Source organism: Brassica napus, chromosome C3, assembly GCF_020379485.1.
Source record: "Brassica napus cultivar Da-Ae chromosome C3, Da-Ae, whole genome shotgun sequence".
Classification (NCBI taxonomy): domain Eukaryota; kingdom Viridiplantae; phylum Streptophyta; class Magnoliopsida; order Brassicales; family Brassicaceae; genus Brassica; species Brassica napus.
The window spans coordinates 58,912,288-58,929,661 of record NC_063446.1 but is presented as its reverse complement, the minus strand read 5'-3'; the positions used below and the strand labels follow the sequence as shown (position 1 = coordinate 58,929,661).

Below are 17,374 nucleotides of genomic sequence, written 5' to 3'. Positions count from 1 at the left end.
AAAAATACAAAAAATCTTCTTTTTTTGAAAAATACGATTTTTTTAAGAAAAATAATTAATTAAAAAAAAATAATTAAATTTTATAGAAACAATATAAATATTACTTATAAATATATTATTTTATAGAAAAACTAATTAAATAATTATTTTTTTAATTAAAAATATAACCCGCGGGTCCCGCGGGTTACCCGCAAAATAAAGCGGGGCGGGTGCGGATATTAGTTTATTTCTTTGCGGGTTGAGCGGGTCAAAATTTTAACTAAAAAAAAAAAATTGATCCGCTGGTTGGCGGGTCGTGCGAGACGGGTTGACCCGCGAACCCATGCCTATTAGGCAGTAGGTGTAGAGATACACTTGAGAGAAAATGAGCTTTGAGAAATCATCGATATAATCTATATCAGATGAGAAAAGGATAAAGCCATGATAATTTACACCACTTCAATGATGGTTTATAAGATGAGGTGTATCATGAGAAAAGATCTAGAAGATCTTTGATAATTAAATCCTTGAAAGAAAGGATTCACTAAATAGTTGGAGTTGATGTAAATCCTCCGTGAAAACTAAAAAAAAAAATGGAAATCATGATACTAGACCATCAAGTCGGTCCTATTAGAAAAGGAAGAGAATGTGGATGCGATTGAAACCGCTATCGTAGTCGTGGAAGAGGACGAGGAAAAAGATTCCGTCCATTGAAATAATTATAACTTCCACGAAAACTGAAAGTGGTCGGGTGATAAAAGGCAAACAGAAAAGGTTTGCTATAGATACGACCAGAAAAAAAATTGGAAACGTAGTTGTCGTACGCCAAATATTTAGCCGATCTATATCGAGAATCAAAAAGAAAAAGAGAAAGGAAGTATATTAAACTTCATCTCTTATGAGCCCGGACCATTTTTCATAGCTTGAATACTCATCTTGATGATTCAGATTTTCTGGTTGGTCCAGAAAATGAAAATAAAATATCGATGTGATATGAGAATTGTCTTTCTGAATAAGATTTTAAGATTCAGGATGGAGATAGATATATTTGGCAGATATTGAGTCATAGTACATGACTACTAAAAGTAACAAATATTTCTTTTCTCTCAAAATAAATAAGTATAGTATCTAGTAATATAAAAATTACTATTGGCTCTAGAGGAGCTTATGATGAAAAGACATGCATAAGAAAAAGATGGCAAAACTATAAATGAGTGGTAAACCTGAAGTTTACTGATATATCACCATTTTTCATAGCTTGAATACTCATCTTGATGATTCAGATTTTCTGGTTGGTCCAGAAAATGAAAATAAAATATCGATGTGATATGAGAATTATCTTTCTGAATAAGATTTTAAGATTCAGGATGGAGATAGATATACCTGGCAGATATTGAGTCATCGTACATGACTACTAAAGGTAACAAATATTTCTCTTCTCTCAAAATAAATAAGTATAGTATCTAGTAATATAAAAATTACTATTGGCTCTAGAGGAGCTTATGATGAAAAGACATGCATAAGAAAAAGATGGCAAAACTATAAATGAGTGGTAAACCTGAAGTTTACTGATATATCGCCATCTCCAATAATGTTATCGACATTATTGTGAAATGTTGAAAAACTAGGAGTTTTTCACATATAGCATGTTTTAAAGAAAATAAATGAAACCATCATGGGTGATGAATCATCAAGCAAGTTCACTAGATGTGATTTCTTTAACCAGATCCCACATTAGGATCTCACTCTAAAAGATTTGAAACATAATTCATCCCAAATGGGAAAACTGAATATGTTATTGGTTCTAGAGTGGGATTCAGTACGAGATTTTAGACATGGAATGTCATCATCTCGAGGGGGAGAATTAAAGATCCTAGTGAGTGGAACATTGAAAAATTATGTTCGCACTTGAAAAAGAACTTGATAAAGTAAATTCAAGTGAGATGATCTCCATGATCGGGTGTGATGCAGTTGTGCATGTAATAAAGACATATACAATCCAGATGGATAAAGTATATAGATACTTAGAAATATGCTCGCAAGTTTACTAGATACTTAGAAATATGCTCGCAAGTTTACTAGAAGCATATGATAAGCTGATGGAATGAGATATATGAAATGGATTACAATGAAAAGTAGGATAATCCATTTACAAAATGTCTGCGAGACATTTTGATGAAATAATGAAATCTCATATTCCAGCTGAAAATACTCTAATAAGAAAATAGTGTGCTAAAAGGAAGATATATGAGTCTATGGCACGCTAGAGACGTGATAGACCACTTTGGTTCCAAAGAATCCTCGAAAATGAGCAAATATATGAATAGATGATGAATCTCATGATGAGACCGTTGATATGGTTAATATAATAGTCAGGTACCTGGGTAAATCATCGATGATGATAAAGAGATCTCGATTAAACATATCAGTACGGGTAAAAAGATAGAACCAAAGAGAAAATAGATTGTCGACAATAATGAAAAAACGCTATATAAATGAGGATTATGAATCTACCTCTATATATGAGGGTAGAGTGAATTGATTGGCCATCAATTCGATATAAAGCTCGTTAGAAAAATGAGAGATTTTTGGACCAAAAGTCCAATGTATATATTTCTCCAGAGAATGAAATGAAAGATGACCTTGAGGTATGAAAAACGGCTTGTTCCGAGGTCATTGGAAAAAATTTAAAATAGATGCAGTATATTGATATGTCTGGCAGGACACAAAAACGACCTGAGTTGCATCTTGATATTTTAGTAGTCCCTGGAGAATTGATGATGTTCTCGGGAATTTATAAAACTCTGGAAGAGTTAGAACAAGCCACATATATAAGGTATCTTGAACCAGTAACTGGTGATATATTTACGGCACGGTTTGCCGATTGCCATTTAAAGATGATGAATTTCCAGCGTTAGGGGGTGGAATTAAAGAAATTCCTAGAGAGATTACATGGTGTACACAGTTGTTGTTGCACTTTGCCCCCCCCCCCCTGCGAATCAAAGAGAGCTGGAAATTCAGGAAATTGTGCATTTGCATAATTTGGCAAACCAGTTACCAAATGTGTTCACAGATACGACGTGATATACCCGCTGAAAATGTTCCATCAAGAGTTGATGTTCCTAAAGAACAAACTGATGGTAACAAAATGAATGAACCTTGGGTTCAGTTAAAGAGGGGGAGACTAGCGGGTTCTAAAGATAAAAATCTCTGAAAAAAATTGTTGAGCAAAGCAGAAAGATTCGGAAAGAACCTAATATTGAAAGATGTCTGAAAGAAGGCACAAGTGGAAAGGTTCCAGAAGAACCTGATACTGAAAATTGTCTGAAAGAAGGCATAAATGAAAAGGTTCAAGAAGAACCAAATAAAGATATGGATCCAGATGATGAGAAGGGAACAGAAAAGTATGAGATTTCCATCAACTACGCCCGAGATGAAAAGATATGGATCAGGAATAAGATAAAAGATGTTGATGGAATGTTCTCCTTTTCTGTGTCTAAAGAGATCGATCATGAAAATGATGATCCCGATCCAAGGTCCATTTTGGAATGTCAGAAAAGACATGATTGGGAGGAGTGGAAGAAGGCCATTCAAATTGAATTATTCTCCCCGAATAAAAGAAATGTCTTTGGACCTATAGTCATAACGCCTGAGAATATAAATCTTTTTGGGTATAAGTGGGTATTCGTGAGAAACGTAGCACGATATAAAACCTGATTAGTTGCCCAAGGTTGTTCTCAGAGACCGGGAATTGATTTTGAGGAAACGTATTTCCCGGTAATGGATGCAATTACCTTTAGATTGTTGATGAGCCTAACAACATTTAAAAATCTTGAAATGCATCTCATGAACGTTGTGACTGCATATTTGTATGGATCATTGGATAATGATATATATATGAAACTCCCTGAGGGATAATGCCAGGGGCATTGAAAAAAAAATCCAGAGAGATTTGTTCGGTCAAGTTACAGCGATCACTTTACGGATTGTAGCAATCCGGACGCATGGGGTACAATCGCTTAAGTGAATATGTCTTGAAAAAGGGATATGTGAATAATGTGATATGTCCATGCTTTTCTATAAAGAAATCGTCATTAGGCTTTGTGATCATTGATGTATATGTAGATGACCTGAACATAATTGGAACTCAAAAGGAGGTTGATGATGCTCGAACTCATATGAAAGAAGAGTTCGAAATGAAAGATCTCGGAAAGACAAAGTTTTGTCTTGGGCTCCAGATAGAGCATCTCCGAGAAAGAACAATTGTGCATCAATCAAATCATACGAAAAGGTTATTGAAACGCTTTTGTATGAATAAAGCGACTCCTTTGAGTACTCCAATGGTAAATAGATCTCTCGATGTTGAAAGAGATGTTTAAAAGATCCCGGTAAGATCTTACATAAATAACTACTTTGGAGATGCAAATGGTAATAAAGCATATGTGAGCTTATATATCTTGCGAGTTGTATTTGATTAAATATACTTTTAGACACTAATGCCTTTGCAAGATCCTGCTCATTTCCTATTCATGGAAATTAGAACGGCGTCGAGAATATATCCGTTCTCTCCAAGGTATGTTTTAAATTAGGGTTGATTTATTCTAGAAAACCCGAGTTTGGTATGGTTTTGCAGATACATGCTATTTATAAAGTCGAACACAAACTGGATATGGTTTTACAATTGGTGAAACCGCGATTACATAGCGTTCCGAGAAACGATCCTAGGTTTTGACTTCTTCAAAGCATGTCGAGAATATGTGTGGCTTCGGTCAATGAGTCACCACATATAAGAATTAAGCGGAATAGTCAACGAGAAAGAGCCGACGAAAATATTTGAAGATAATTCGGCTTGTGTCGCTCAACTCTAAGAATGTTACATTAAGAGTGACAGAACGAAGCATATCCCTCCAAGATTCTTCTCGTACATAAGGGAGCTCGAGAAAAATAAAAGGTGGACATCGAATATGTACGGTCATGCGACAATCCGGCAGACTTGTTTACAAAGGTTCTTCCTACTACAACATTCCGAAAACGCGTGTATGATATCGAAATGCGGCATTTGCGTGACATGTGAAGAGAAAGCTATGTCCACTATTCTCAGGGGGAGATTACGGCAGTGTACTTTTTTTTCCTTGTCATGGTTTTCGTCCCAATGGGTTTTTCCATGACTAGGTTTTTAACGAGGCACTACGTAATACAAAATGGATAATCAAGGGGAGTGTTATGAGGTAAGATTTTAGATCATTATCCATTTACATATTATATTATTATTTTCCTCCAAGTCACCGACTGATATCATTGTTTAATATTTTCTGATTGCTATAAATATGTACTCCCTCCTCTTATGTTTGTACGACTGAAGTAAAAAGAAGAAATAAAATTATCACAACTCTTCTCTCTCTTTACGTTACCGAACAAAAGGACATAGAACAATTAACTCTTGTAACTATTTTCTTACTTTATTTACAACAAAACTTAATATTAGGGAGCACCGGTTAGTGTAAGCCCGAGCTGAAAGGAAAAGCGCTTCGTTTAGTACCTTTTCTATTCTTAACATTTAAATCCAAAGGCATATCGACCTCAAGCAGTTTTACAAATTGATCGCTTCTTCTGTCAATCTGTGACAGAATCTAGATGAAATCCAATCATACATCCTCGTGTGAAGATCTATGGAGTAAGACTATGTAACAACTGACTAGGTAGCTCAAGATTTCGTTGACGTGGTTTGTTGCTTACAGCTTCCTTTTGAATTTTATCAGCCTTGTCTTTTTTTTTGCATATAGGTTTGTTTGAAAAAGCTCAGTGTTGTTGCTATAATTTTGCTGTCCTTCTGTTTCAATGCTTTTTTGAAGATTTGCTTCAGTTTTACATAGAGCGTCAGTGCTATAATAATTTTATATTCAAAAATATTCAAGGGATTACAAAGCGTATTCTCACCCATAAAAGTGAATATTTCCGATGGTGGCGTTTCCCGTCTAATATTCTACCCACATCATCCCTTTCTGTTTTATTTCATTTGGCTGTGACATTTTTAGAGTATACTAGTGGTGTTTCCGCGCTTCGCGCGGGTTTCAGATTTGAAATTCTTTTGTCAATGTGTTGTATAATTGAAAATGCTGGTCACATTTTGCTATTGAGGTTCACGGGGACATAGTCAAATAGTGGGATGCTATCGACAGAAATGCCAGTTTAAATAATTTTCATGCAAGACATTTGAAATAATATGAAGCGGTGTATTTCTTTAGTTGTTTCTTTCTTTTCATCCTAAGCTCTTCAGCATTTCATTTTTTTGTCCTAAATTCTACATTTCACAGTTGGAGGAAAAAAGTTGTCACGACAGAAAGAGAATAATAAAACATAAACTACAGATTCTGGTATAGCTTTTAAATAATCTAGCACAATGTGTAGTATATAGACTCTGGGCGTCTTAAAACACTCAAGTGACTCATCGAAACAGGTAATACCGGGATATGAGATGGTTTATAAAATATTAAAATCTCATATTTCGAAGCATGGACTTGTGTGAGAGTATAATCTCAATCTTGGTCGTTCAACAGTAGTTGTAATTCTTTTTTAAAACTGATTTTCGTATTAAAAAGGAAACAAAGATACAAATATATGAAAATTTAAAAACAGAGAAGAAAGCTATAGAGGGAGATACTTTAGAAGAATGAAGGAAGGAGGTCACAAAGATTCAGAAATTCTAAAAATTGGACACTCGAAACAGTGTGAGGTATTAAGCTAGATACCTGACCAAAGAGAGACGGTATCATCACCAAATCTACACTCTAGATTTCTAAGGGCAGTTGATTTGTTTTTGATCATCCGTACAATGATGCTCAGAATTGTTGCTTCGTCCCTAGAGAGACCAAGATTGAAGCGTCTATTTCTTTCCGTCCGTAAACTATAAATGGTACCATGCCAAAGTTGAATCAGAGCTCTAGAGGAAACAGGGGAGGGAGAAGCAGTACGTAACCACAACAATATTAAATCCCAGTCATGTGGAGTGAGAGAAGTTTAACTTCAACAGAGCACGGCTCCAGAATGTGGAAGAGAAGTAGAACCTGAAGTAAAAATGGTCTCTTGATTCAGGTTGAGGCACATGGTCTTTTGATTCAGGTTGAGGCACACATAGCAGACAAGTAGTTTCAACATCTAAACCTCATCTTTGGACACGATCCAGAGTGGGATTTCGATTAAGAACGAACAGCCAGACCGAAGTAGAGTGTTTCGGGACACTTCATTCAAACCAACGAAGCCCAAGAAACCAGTGGTTTAGTAATTCTTGTTTCATTCCATTAAAACCCATATTAACATGACAAATTCATCCAAACAAAACCAATACTTTCAAGACTACTAACCTCCAAAAGCCTCTTGTGCTTGCGGATGCTTGCATTTGTCAGGATGAACCATCAAAGATATATGGTAAACATTCAACTTAGTCTTTTTCGAAAAAAATCTAATTCAAATTAGTCACAAAATTTTCAGTGTATTCTCAATTAGTGGCATAGTAACTAAAATCACCAGAAGAAATCATTAGTAAAATTAAAATGTCTTCACAGTGTGACAAAACTGAAGAATACTTTTGTGTACTGCCGTTTAAAAATAGGTTAAGATGCTCAAACGGGTTCAACTTGAAGCATGAGAGAATCCTACAAGTTTGGAACTTTTAAGACATGATCATCAGAAACATGGCTGCAACAAGACGATGATACCGGTAACAATTCTAACAGTAAAGATAAGTCATTTACTATTATACACCAGAAACTAATCATATTTGATCAGATCTACACGAGATCTCCCTAAGCTACGGTACTCTCAAGAGCTAAACATAGATGCTTGAAAATAAAAAAACCATAGATGCTTGAAGTTGGAGCAATGGATATGACTTCTAAATATCCCCCTAAATATCCCAAAAATCCGAAACTCCGGCCCAGATTCAACCAGCTAAACCAATCTCCTTCAGCAATGGAGTCATCAAACGCCGCCACCACATCCACCACCACTCAACCACCGTCACTACAGAACCGCGCAGCTGCGATTGGAGGTAACGCGCTCGACGTTTGCAGCGAATTCATGTCGTCTCCTACCTTCACATCTTCTGATCCAACTTCCCTCAAGTGCCGCGTGCGGTTGCCACCATAACTTCTACCGCCGTGACCCAGACGATTCCTCACTCACTTCCGCCGCGGCTCCACCGTCTCTGCTTACATCTTCCACCACCGCTGAAATAGAGTACCAGCCTCACACTGTCAATTGATATACCTTGCTTCCGAAACCTCAGAAGGCGGATCTAGGCGGAGTTTGAACATCAACCAGCCTTCAAATATGCAAGAGGATTGTAAGAATTCTCCACTGGTAGAGATGTTTAATAGTGATTGACCTTTGAGATTTGGTTGCACTGAGGTTGTTCATCCCATGGACGGAATACATTTATAGTCAGAAGATTTGGACCGTTACCTATGGATGATGATGCCGAGTTAATGCGAAAGAGTGGGCAGAGTGGTACGATCGACGTTTATGCTTGGGAAAAATGGATCTGCTTGACCAAAGCTGAAGACGTTATAGAGGCTTTGTGTAGGTTTCGAGATTCCAAGAGTCAAGTCTTAAACGCAGAAGCTGTAAATGTAATAAAGTCCCGGTCAAATAAGTGCATGTCAAGAACCACATTAAAATAAAAGCCCAATTCAAATAAGGGTACGTCGAGAACCGGCTTGAAACAAAAAGCGCAAATGGTCTGGGAAGGCGCCACGTGTCGCGAAATGCCCTTCTCTCCAGGGTGACGTGGCAGGAGGAGGAGAGAGTATACCCTACTTTATTATATAAGATACAGCAAGAGAAAAAAGTACTAGTAAGGACGAAGCTGATCTGGATGGGCTTGAAAGACAACAATCATCAGTTTTTTGAGTACCTTCTGTCCTTTACTTTTCCACAGCATATGGTATGTGTTCAGAGTCCTTGCCCTTCTTAACATATTATTATAGGACCTTGAATTCTACTCATTTTAGGTCTCGGATTATATCATTCCAACTAACATTACCGGTCCAAATGTGATTTTATTTACAAAATTTTGTAGGATGTCAATTTATTACTTCGTGGGCGGAGGAGACACTAATTGAGGATACACGACGAAGCAACATGGATCTGTTCCTCAATCACACTTTACAGATTCGGCTGCGTTGCAAATTTATAGAGTGGCTTCTCTGTTGTTGAATTTTCTGTGTTTACAAGCTGAGGATGTTGTTAAAAGGGCAGAAGAAGTGGAATATGTAGATCTAGCTCATTTCACTGGCTTCCAGAGCCAAAGATTTTGCTTGGTCTAACAGGTAGGATAACTAAGAGAATACTAACAGTGTGTTTTTCTTTTTGTTTCTGCCCTTCTCTGCGACTGGTACTACAATTTGTATTTTTTTCTTTACATGCATGACCAAGCCACAGCGATTGTCGCTGAGCTTTGAGATAATTACAGAGAGGTTCCTGATGAAGTCAAGAAGCTGTGCCTACTGCTGCTATGCATAGTTCAGGTTTGCAGGATCCATCCAGTTTTTGGCCATGTTGATAACTTCTCCAAAGAATTCAAAAATCTAGTGAAAGGTAACAATTAATTAAGTTGATGATTTCAGAAATGCATGGTCAACTTAATTACAAGTGAACAAAATGGTTTGGGGGTAACATTTGGTTGTTTCTATGGAGCAGCTTCAGGGGTGTATGCGTACTTGGAACCGTCTATGGATTCACTGAAGAAAATAGTTGTGTTTTTGTATCCTAGATTGCTATAGGTACGACATTCTCTTTTTTTTTTTTTTTTTTTGAACACCCAAACTACTTTCATTGATAGGATTACACATGCAGAACAGGGTTTGCTGAAAACAATGCAGATTTAGCTAGTGAAAATGCAACAGAATTGAAACGTCTTGGAACATATGAAAAACTAAGAGAGGTGAAAGAAGAAGATAGATGCTCGATATCCAAGTTGATTCCGTAGAGTTCCACCAGATGTTGCTTCGAGTTGAGTGCTGTGATGAACACTTGATTATCTGATTTAAGACACATATTGGAAATTTGGAGAGCCTTTGCTAGCAGAAGAGCTTCTAGGACCGCTAATGCTTCAGCCATTAGGGTAGACGCCACAAATAGCTCTGTTGAAGAGCTTTGCCTTGAATCTCTCGTTCTTGTGTTATAGAGGACACAGCCACAGCCTGATGTCCTATCTCGATCTCTCCACGCCCCATCAGTGAAGAGAGTAGTCGTGTCCTCCTCTATGCTATTGGTGATCCTATTGCTGATCGAGTTCAGAGATACCTGAGGTTTCTTTTTTTTTTTTTTTTTTTTTGAATGAATGAATGTTAAATTCTTATTCATCAAAAAAGCTTGTATACATCAAGTGTGACCCTGGTTTAATGAGATAACTTTCATACTATGCATCAACTTTCTAAAAAAAATCACACTCTAGTAAGAAACCAGAATTGCATAAGCTCCCCCATTCCTTTCACTCCATGGTTCCTCATCAAAGTGATCTTGTTACGTATCCCTTTATCAATCATACTCTTCAATGTAGACAGAGGTAACAACTTTTCACCATGAATGATCTTGTTACGCTCCCTCCAAACCGCATATAGAACCGCTTGAAAAGCATATCTCACACAGAACAGCCGCTTCCTTTCCATGGTTTCGTCTCCAATAATGCTTACTATCTCAGACCATACATTGGTGTAAGAACTACAGAGAACACCCCTTGCAATATGTTCCCAAATCTGAGAAGTGTAAGCACACATAAAGAACAAATGGTTTCTTGTCTCTGGAGCACTCTTACATAGAGCACAAGTAGTGTTAATCCCCTGATTCCACTTGGCAATTCTATCCAATGTAGACATTCTATCCAGCATTGATAACCAGGCCATGAAAGAAAACTTCGGCGTCGCATGAGCAAACCAAATACCTCTGGCCCAACTACACGAAATGTTGGAATTGCGCAGCAACCCCCATGTCTCATGTGTTGAGAACTTCTGCTTAAATCCCAGCCTTCCCCTCCATAGACTCACATCTTCCTTTTCTGGACTCAACTTCTCTGCGATGATGATCAACTCAGCTTCAATATCATTTAATAATCCCAAACGGTGCATTCTCCTTCGTCGACTAGTCAGAATAGCTTCCTCTACAGTTGCTACTAGGCCTGGGCAAAATAACCGGAACCGAAGAACCGAACCGGAACCGAACCGAAATACCCGAAACCGGAACCGGACCAATACCCTCAAATACCCGAACGGTTCCTATATTTTTATATCTGAAATAACCGAACCGAGAACCGAACGGGTACCCGAATATATAAAAATATTAATTATATATACATATAACATCATTAAATATACATTTTAAATTTGAAATTCTATTAAAAGTATCTGAAAATAGTTTATGATAACTAAATTATTGTAAAGTATCCAAACTACCCGAAAGTATCCGGATAGTTTTATCCGAAATATCCAAAATAATCCAAAATATCCAAAAATTTTATGTAAATCATCTTAATTATTTGATATTTTACCTTAAATAACCGATATTTTATCCAAATTATCCGAACTACCCGAACTATCCGAACCCGAACCGGATCCAAATGAGAACCAAACTTTTTCCGGATATTTTCCGGTTCCTACATTTACTATCCGAACCGAACCGAACCCGAAACTATCCGAACCGAACCGAACCGAAAATAGGTCAAGTACTAAATGGATCCTCTAGCCCCTATCCGAACTACCCGAAACCCGAAATACCCGAACCGAACCGAACCGATACCCGAAATGCCCAGGCCTAGTTGCTACCCTGTGAACTCCCATATCTATTATTCCTCTTGCTCCCAACATATCAACAAGTATACCTCTATCCAGCCAGCTGTCATACCAAAATGACGTATGCCGACCATTCCCCAACTCTTTTCTGTAGAAAGACTTGGCTACTTCTCTCAATTTTAACATTTTCCTCCACATCCAAGACCCCATTTGAGTTTTTGATTTCACTTCCCAAAAGCTATTCCCCTTAAGTAAGTTGTTTCTGATCCATTTTCCCCAAAGAGACTCTCCAGACAGCATTCTCCAGATGAGTTTAAGCCCATACACCTTATTTACTTCCTTAAGATCTCTTAACCCAAGACCTCCCTCATTCTTTAACCGACAAACATCCTTCCACGCAACTTTAGCATTAGTTGACTTAAGCACAGGACCTGTCCATAAAAAAGCAGAGCAGAGTTGTTCCACTTCCTTGATACATTTGCTTGGAAGACGAAATACCGCTGCCCAGAAGTTCACGATACTCATCAATACAGCTTTTATAAGTTGAAGACGTCCAGCATATGATAGGAATCTGCACATCCATGAACTAATCTTGTTTCTGATCTTTTCCACCAAAGGGAGATAGTCGTACTTCCTCATGGCTTGAGACATTAAAGGTAAGCCAAGGTATCTAACCGGTAAGTCTCCTTCAGCAAATGGAAAGTTGGTTAGAATAGCACTCTTCACTGGCTCGGAAATTCCTGCCATATAAATGGTGGATTTTTCCAAACTGATGCGAAGGCCCGACCACACCTCAAACTCATCAAAAACTGAGAGAGCGCCTTCAATAGACTCCTTCGAACCTTCCACAAAGACCATCAAATCATCCGCAAAGCATAGATGTGTAAGTGAGATAGATTTACATCGCGGATGAAAACTGAACGTCCTCTCCCCCACAGCCTTATCCATCATAAGAGAAAGAACATTCATACACATCACGAAAAGGTACGGAGACAAAGAGCACCCCTGACGAAGCCCACGCGAACTCTGAAAATACCCCGCTAGATCCCCATTCACTTGAACAGAAAAGGAAGGACTAGTGATACACAGTTTGATCCAGTGTATATACTTCTCAGGAAAACCAAGAACTCGTAAGCTTTTCAAAACAAACATCCATTGAACAGAGTCGAACGCCTTTGATATGTCGATCTTCATCACACATCTAGGGGTAATCGAGTCTCTGTGATAATCTTTGACCAACTCAGAAGCCAACAACACATTCTCCATGAGCAATCTTCCTTGCACAAATGCAGATTGATTCTCTGTAATAATATTTGGTAGTAGCTTCTTCAACCGATTAGCCAAAATTTTTGATACCACTTTGTATAAAACATTGCAGCACGCTATCGGACGATAATCCTTCATCTCTAGAGAATCCACCTTCTTCGGAATCAAAGCTAAACTAGTAGAGTTTACTCCCTTTGGCAGGAACCCAAACCGGAATACGGACTGTACTGCCACAGTGAAGTCTTTGGCAATCACAGACCAAGTAGTTTTAAAAAATTCGCTTGGAAATCCGTCTAGCCCAGGAGACTTGTTGCTTGGCATCTCAAATAATACTGGTTAAGAAAGCCCGAGAAGAATCTCTCAGCCTCAGTCTTTATGTCCGAGTGAGAAGTAACTAAGATGCCACTTTTACATCTTATCTCACAGATCATATTCTGAGCTTGCCTTGTTTTGATGGCTCTATGAAAAGTCTTATTATTCTGATCCCCAACATCCAACCAAAACAACTTTGCTTTTTGCTTCAAGAAATCCTCTTCTAATCCCGCAATATTCAACCATTTGTCATACGCAACAGCTTCCTCATGAATAGCCAAATCACTAGGATTGGTTAGCGTAGCACTTTGCTTTTCACACAGTAGACTAAAAGCCTCCTTAGCTCTAACAGAGAGATTCCCCAACTGCTCTTTTCCTAGCTCTCTTATTAAAGGTTTCAGATTCTTGAGTTTTTTAGAGAACATGTACATGGCTGAGGTTGAATGGTATAATGGCACAGTTCCATCCCAATACTCCTTAATTTTAGGAAGAAACATTGGCAGACTCCCAATAGCATTGACATATTTGAAAGGTCTCCTTATCTTCTCATTTGGAGGAAGCAGCTGAATCTTACACCTCATGTGGTCTGAGCAACCCCCTGCCTCAAATACCGAGTAAGCATTATTAAATCTATGCAATGCTTCTTCATTTAACAATACTCTATCCAGCTTTTTGCAAATAACTCCCTCCTCTCTTTTGTTACACCAAGTGAAAAGCGGACCTTGATAAGCCATATCCGTGAGATGGCACTGTAGAATCATTCTCTGAAAATCTCTCATACCTCCCGGAAGTCTACCCAAATCCACAAATCTTGAGTTCTCTACCCCCTCCAATATCTCATTAAAATCTCCCGTGATCATCCAAGCTTTGTTCTTAAACATAGGAGAGTTATGATGATGAACCAGATCTTCCCATAGTATCTTCCTTTCCTCCACTATATTACTTGCATAAACACTTGTATAGTAGAACTCCTCTTCATCATTCAGACCCACAGAAACCGTAATTAATTGATCAGACTTGTAGATAGGTGTAATTCTCACTGACTCACACCAAATCAACCAGATTCTACCTCCACGACTATCTTCATAGTTAGTCATATGCGACCAACTTCCAAACACCGTATTTAATATTTTCTCTGCCTTTGTTTCCTTCACCCTTGTTTCCAGTATACTCCCAAATAACATTTCTTTATTTCTCACCCAATCACTAACCACAGAATGTTTCAAAGTTTTGTTAAATCTGCGCACATTCCAAAAGAAACTCCCCATGATTAGTTTTTTCGTCTAGAAGACCTTGTACTCAAAAGATTTGCATCTTGAGCTTTAGGCTTCTGGACTCTCTTCCCACCTCTTTGTAATACAACTCTTCCTTTCAACTTATCACAATCTGCTAGTAGTTTATCCTCCATTAAGTCACACTCCAAAACATCATATGATACACCCGGATCTTCCTCTTCAACAACTGTCGGAACTACTGGCAGAATCTCCCCTTCCTCAGCTTCATCCAAACTCAACACTGAAAACTTGGATGCAGAAATCAGGACTTCCTCTAACTTATTCTGAGGAGAATTTGATTGAGAATGCCCAACTTTATCTGGAGGAACAGCCAGTCAGGCATTTGCACACACCTCATTACCATTTACCACATTAGCTTCCTCATTTTTCTTCATTATGAGCTCACCTCCATCTTTCAAGATCTCCTCCTCTAATATATTGCTTATATTCTTCACCCCCTACCTCTCTTGTATCCTTCTTCACCTTTGGAGACTTCCTTACACTAGAACCCTCACTCTGCTTATATTCCTTCTTATTCTTCACACACACCCTTTCTGTGTGACCCCATTTCTCACAGATATTGCATCTAGCAGGTAACCATGGGTAATGAAACTCAGCAGTAAACTCCATACCATCCCTTGAGAATTCTATCTCCTTTGGCAACGCCTTGGTGACGTCCACATTGACAAAGATTTTTGCTTCCTCAAAATTCGAACAGGCAATCGTCTCTGGATGTAGTCGAACTGGAAAACCCACCGTGCTTGTTATAAAACATAGAGCCTGCCACGAGAACATGTGGATAGGGACCTTCCGCACATGTACCCACATCGGAATTGCATTCTCCTCCTGCTTTTCTTTTTCAGACTTAGGAGACCATTTTGTCACTATCATCGGTACGCCAGCAATATTCCACATCCCTCTTTTTAAAACCGTCTCACGAGCCTTCGGGTTTGGTATCTTAAACCTCATGGTAACCGCATTCACATCATATACCTCCACTTTTGATGATAGTTCACCATAGCTCCAAATCTTATTAACCACCATATGCACCTTAGCAATGTGAGGAGCAATGTCTAAGAACTTCCCTACCACAAAATCCTCCCACAATGGCGTAGAATCAATGATGATTTCATCAGGGATCTCCACCTTATGCTTACCATCCTTAGTTTTTACCTCCACTTCATACTTCTTCAAACATCGCCTATCCTGAGCCTTCAATGCCTAAATTTGATCTAACGTCTTCAATACCTCATCTCTCAACTGCTTTACCTCCCTTAGATCTCCATCCCGAACCTCCGTAATCTTCAAATCCCCATCCCGAACCTCCGTAATCTTCAAATCCCCACCACAACTCTCCTTGCTGATCAGATCAAAAGCTCCAGAAAGATTCCCCTCCTTCGAATCACCTTCACGGATCTTCTTATTCTTTGAAACAGAATCCCCACGTTGCTTTCCTTCACTCAAGTCATCTTCCCGGACATACCGACAGTCGCGATCCCTCTCCGGCGGAACTGACGAGCCCCGCGAAGAAGCCGCCTCCATCAGAAAAACCCCAAGTCAAAATATCGCACTCAGAATCGCCAAAATCGCCTCAGAGCAAAACGCAGCGTTTTGTCAAGGTGCTAGTATTTCTCAATGATCCTACCTGAGGTTTCACAGGTTGCGCTTCTTGCCATACGAGATTCTCTTACATTGAGAATTTGTTGCTTGTTCTAGAATAGTTTTGATTCCCTGATGCGATGCCAGTGACTGACAAATGGTATTATTTGAGCATTGACCATATGTTAGTCAACATATTAAAATGCTAGTCAACAGATTATGTGCTATCCATGTTTTTTTTTGTCACGATGATGTATATATGTATAATAATAAAACAGGGGTTTCTCTCATTAGCCTTCCACGTCCCTCCTTAGGGGTGGACATTTGATGACATGTGTCGCCATTTAATTGGTTGCGTTTTTTTTAAATGACCCAAACCCAATCAATAAGGCTTACCAATCCATTGGGTTCCGTTCTCTTCCTATGGTTACTAACGAAACAGAGTATCCGTCGTGACGATTGATTCAGATTGCACATTCTCTTTACACAGGGCTATGTAACGCCTGAGCTAATAATTAATTCACCACATTGAAGAACACATTTACTTGATTTATATAACTCTTTCCGCTATCTCACGCGTTCAATCATCTTCCCACTCCTCGAAGGTAACAGAGCAAATCTCTATATATTTGACTTCCTATGATGATGATGATGATGATATGATAACGGTTTCTCTTGCTGATTCCAGGCACCAAAGAAAGAAAATGTTCCACTACCATTCTCTAAACCCCGCCAGATCCGGAGGTGGAATGCAGAAGAAGGTAATCTCCTATCAAATCTCATATTCTCTTGAATCATATTTCCTTTTGCTTATTTTTCGCTTTTCATTTCCTTATTCGACATAAGTGAAGCAAAGGAAAGCTAAAGTAGAAGAAGATGAACAACATGGTTCAATTCGATCAGGCAACTAACAACAAGCTTCGGTCTGAATCTCCTGTTCAAGTTGGTAAATCAGGCTGTATCCTTTTCAACATCATCTGATCCATCAGCTGCCTCAATTAGAGGACCCTTCAAACCAATTTCATTGGTCTCATCTATTATTCAGTTGCGAATTCGCAAAGGATGTGTGGTTCGCGTTATTCTCTCACCCTACTCTTTAATCTCCTTCATCACCATTTTTCTACTGCTACAACTAACTCATTCCTGTCAGGCTGGTTCAAA

At 38.5% G+C, this 17,374-nt stretch overlaps 1 protein-coding gene and 1 long non-coding RNA gene across 2 annotated transcripts; both read right to left on the bottom strand.

The window, feature by feature from the left end:
* Nucleotides 1-7,498: 7,498 nt before the first annotated feature.
* On the bottom strand, nt 7,499-9,082 carry LOC111204696. The gene is made up of 2 exons (XR_002657220.2): nt 8,440-9,082; nt 7,499-8,299 (listed from the first exon to the last, which is right to left on the bottom strand). It is a non-coding gene; the product is annotated as an uncharacterized LOC111204696 (long non-coding RNA).
* A 1,339-nt stretch (nt 9,083-10,421) lies between these two features.
* Nucleotides 10,422-16,156, bottom strand: LOC125583198. Its single transcript, XM_048749825.1, has 6 exons — nt 15,884-16,156; nt 15,077-15,835; nt 14,633-14,898; nt 13,453-14,579; nt 11,852-13,360; nt 10,422-11,047 (listed from the first exon to the last, which is right to left on the bottom strand). The coding sequence occupies exons 1-6, from the start codon at nt 16,154-16,156 to the stop codon at nt 10,422-10,424; spliced, it is 4,560 nt and encodes a 1,519-aa protein (XP_048605782.1).
* Between the last annotated feature and the right edge of the window lie 1,218 nt (nt 16,157-17,374).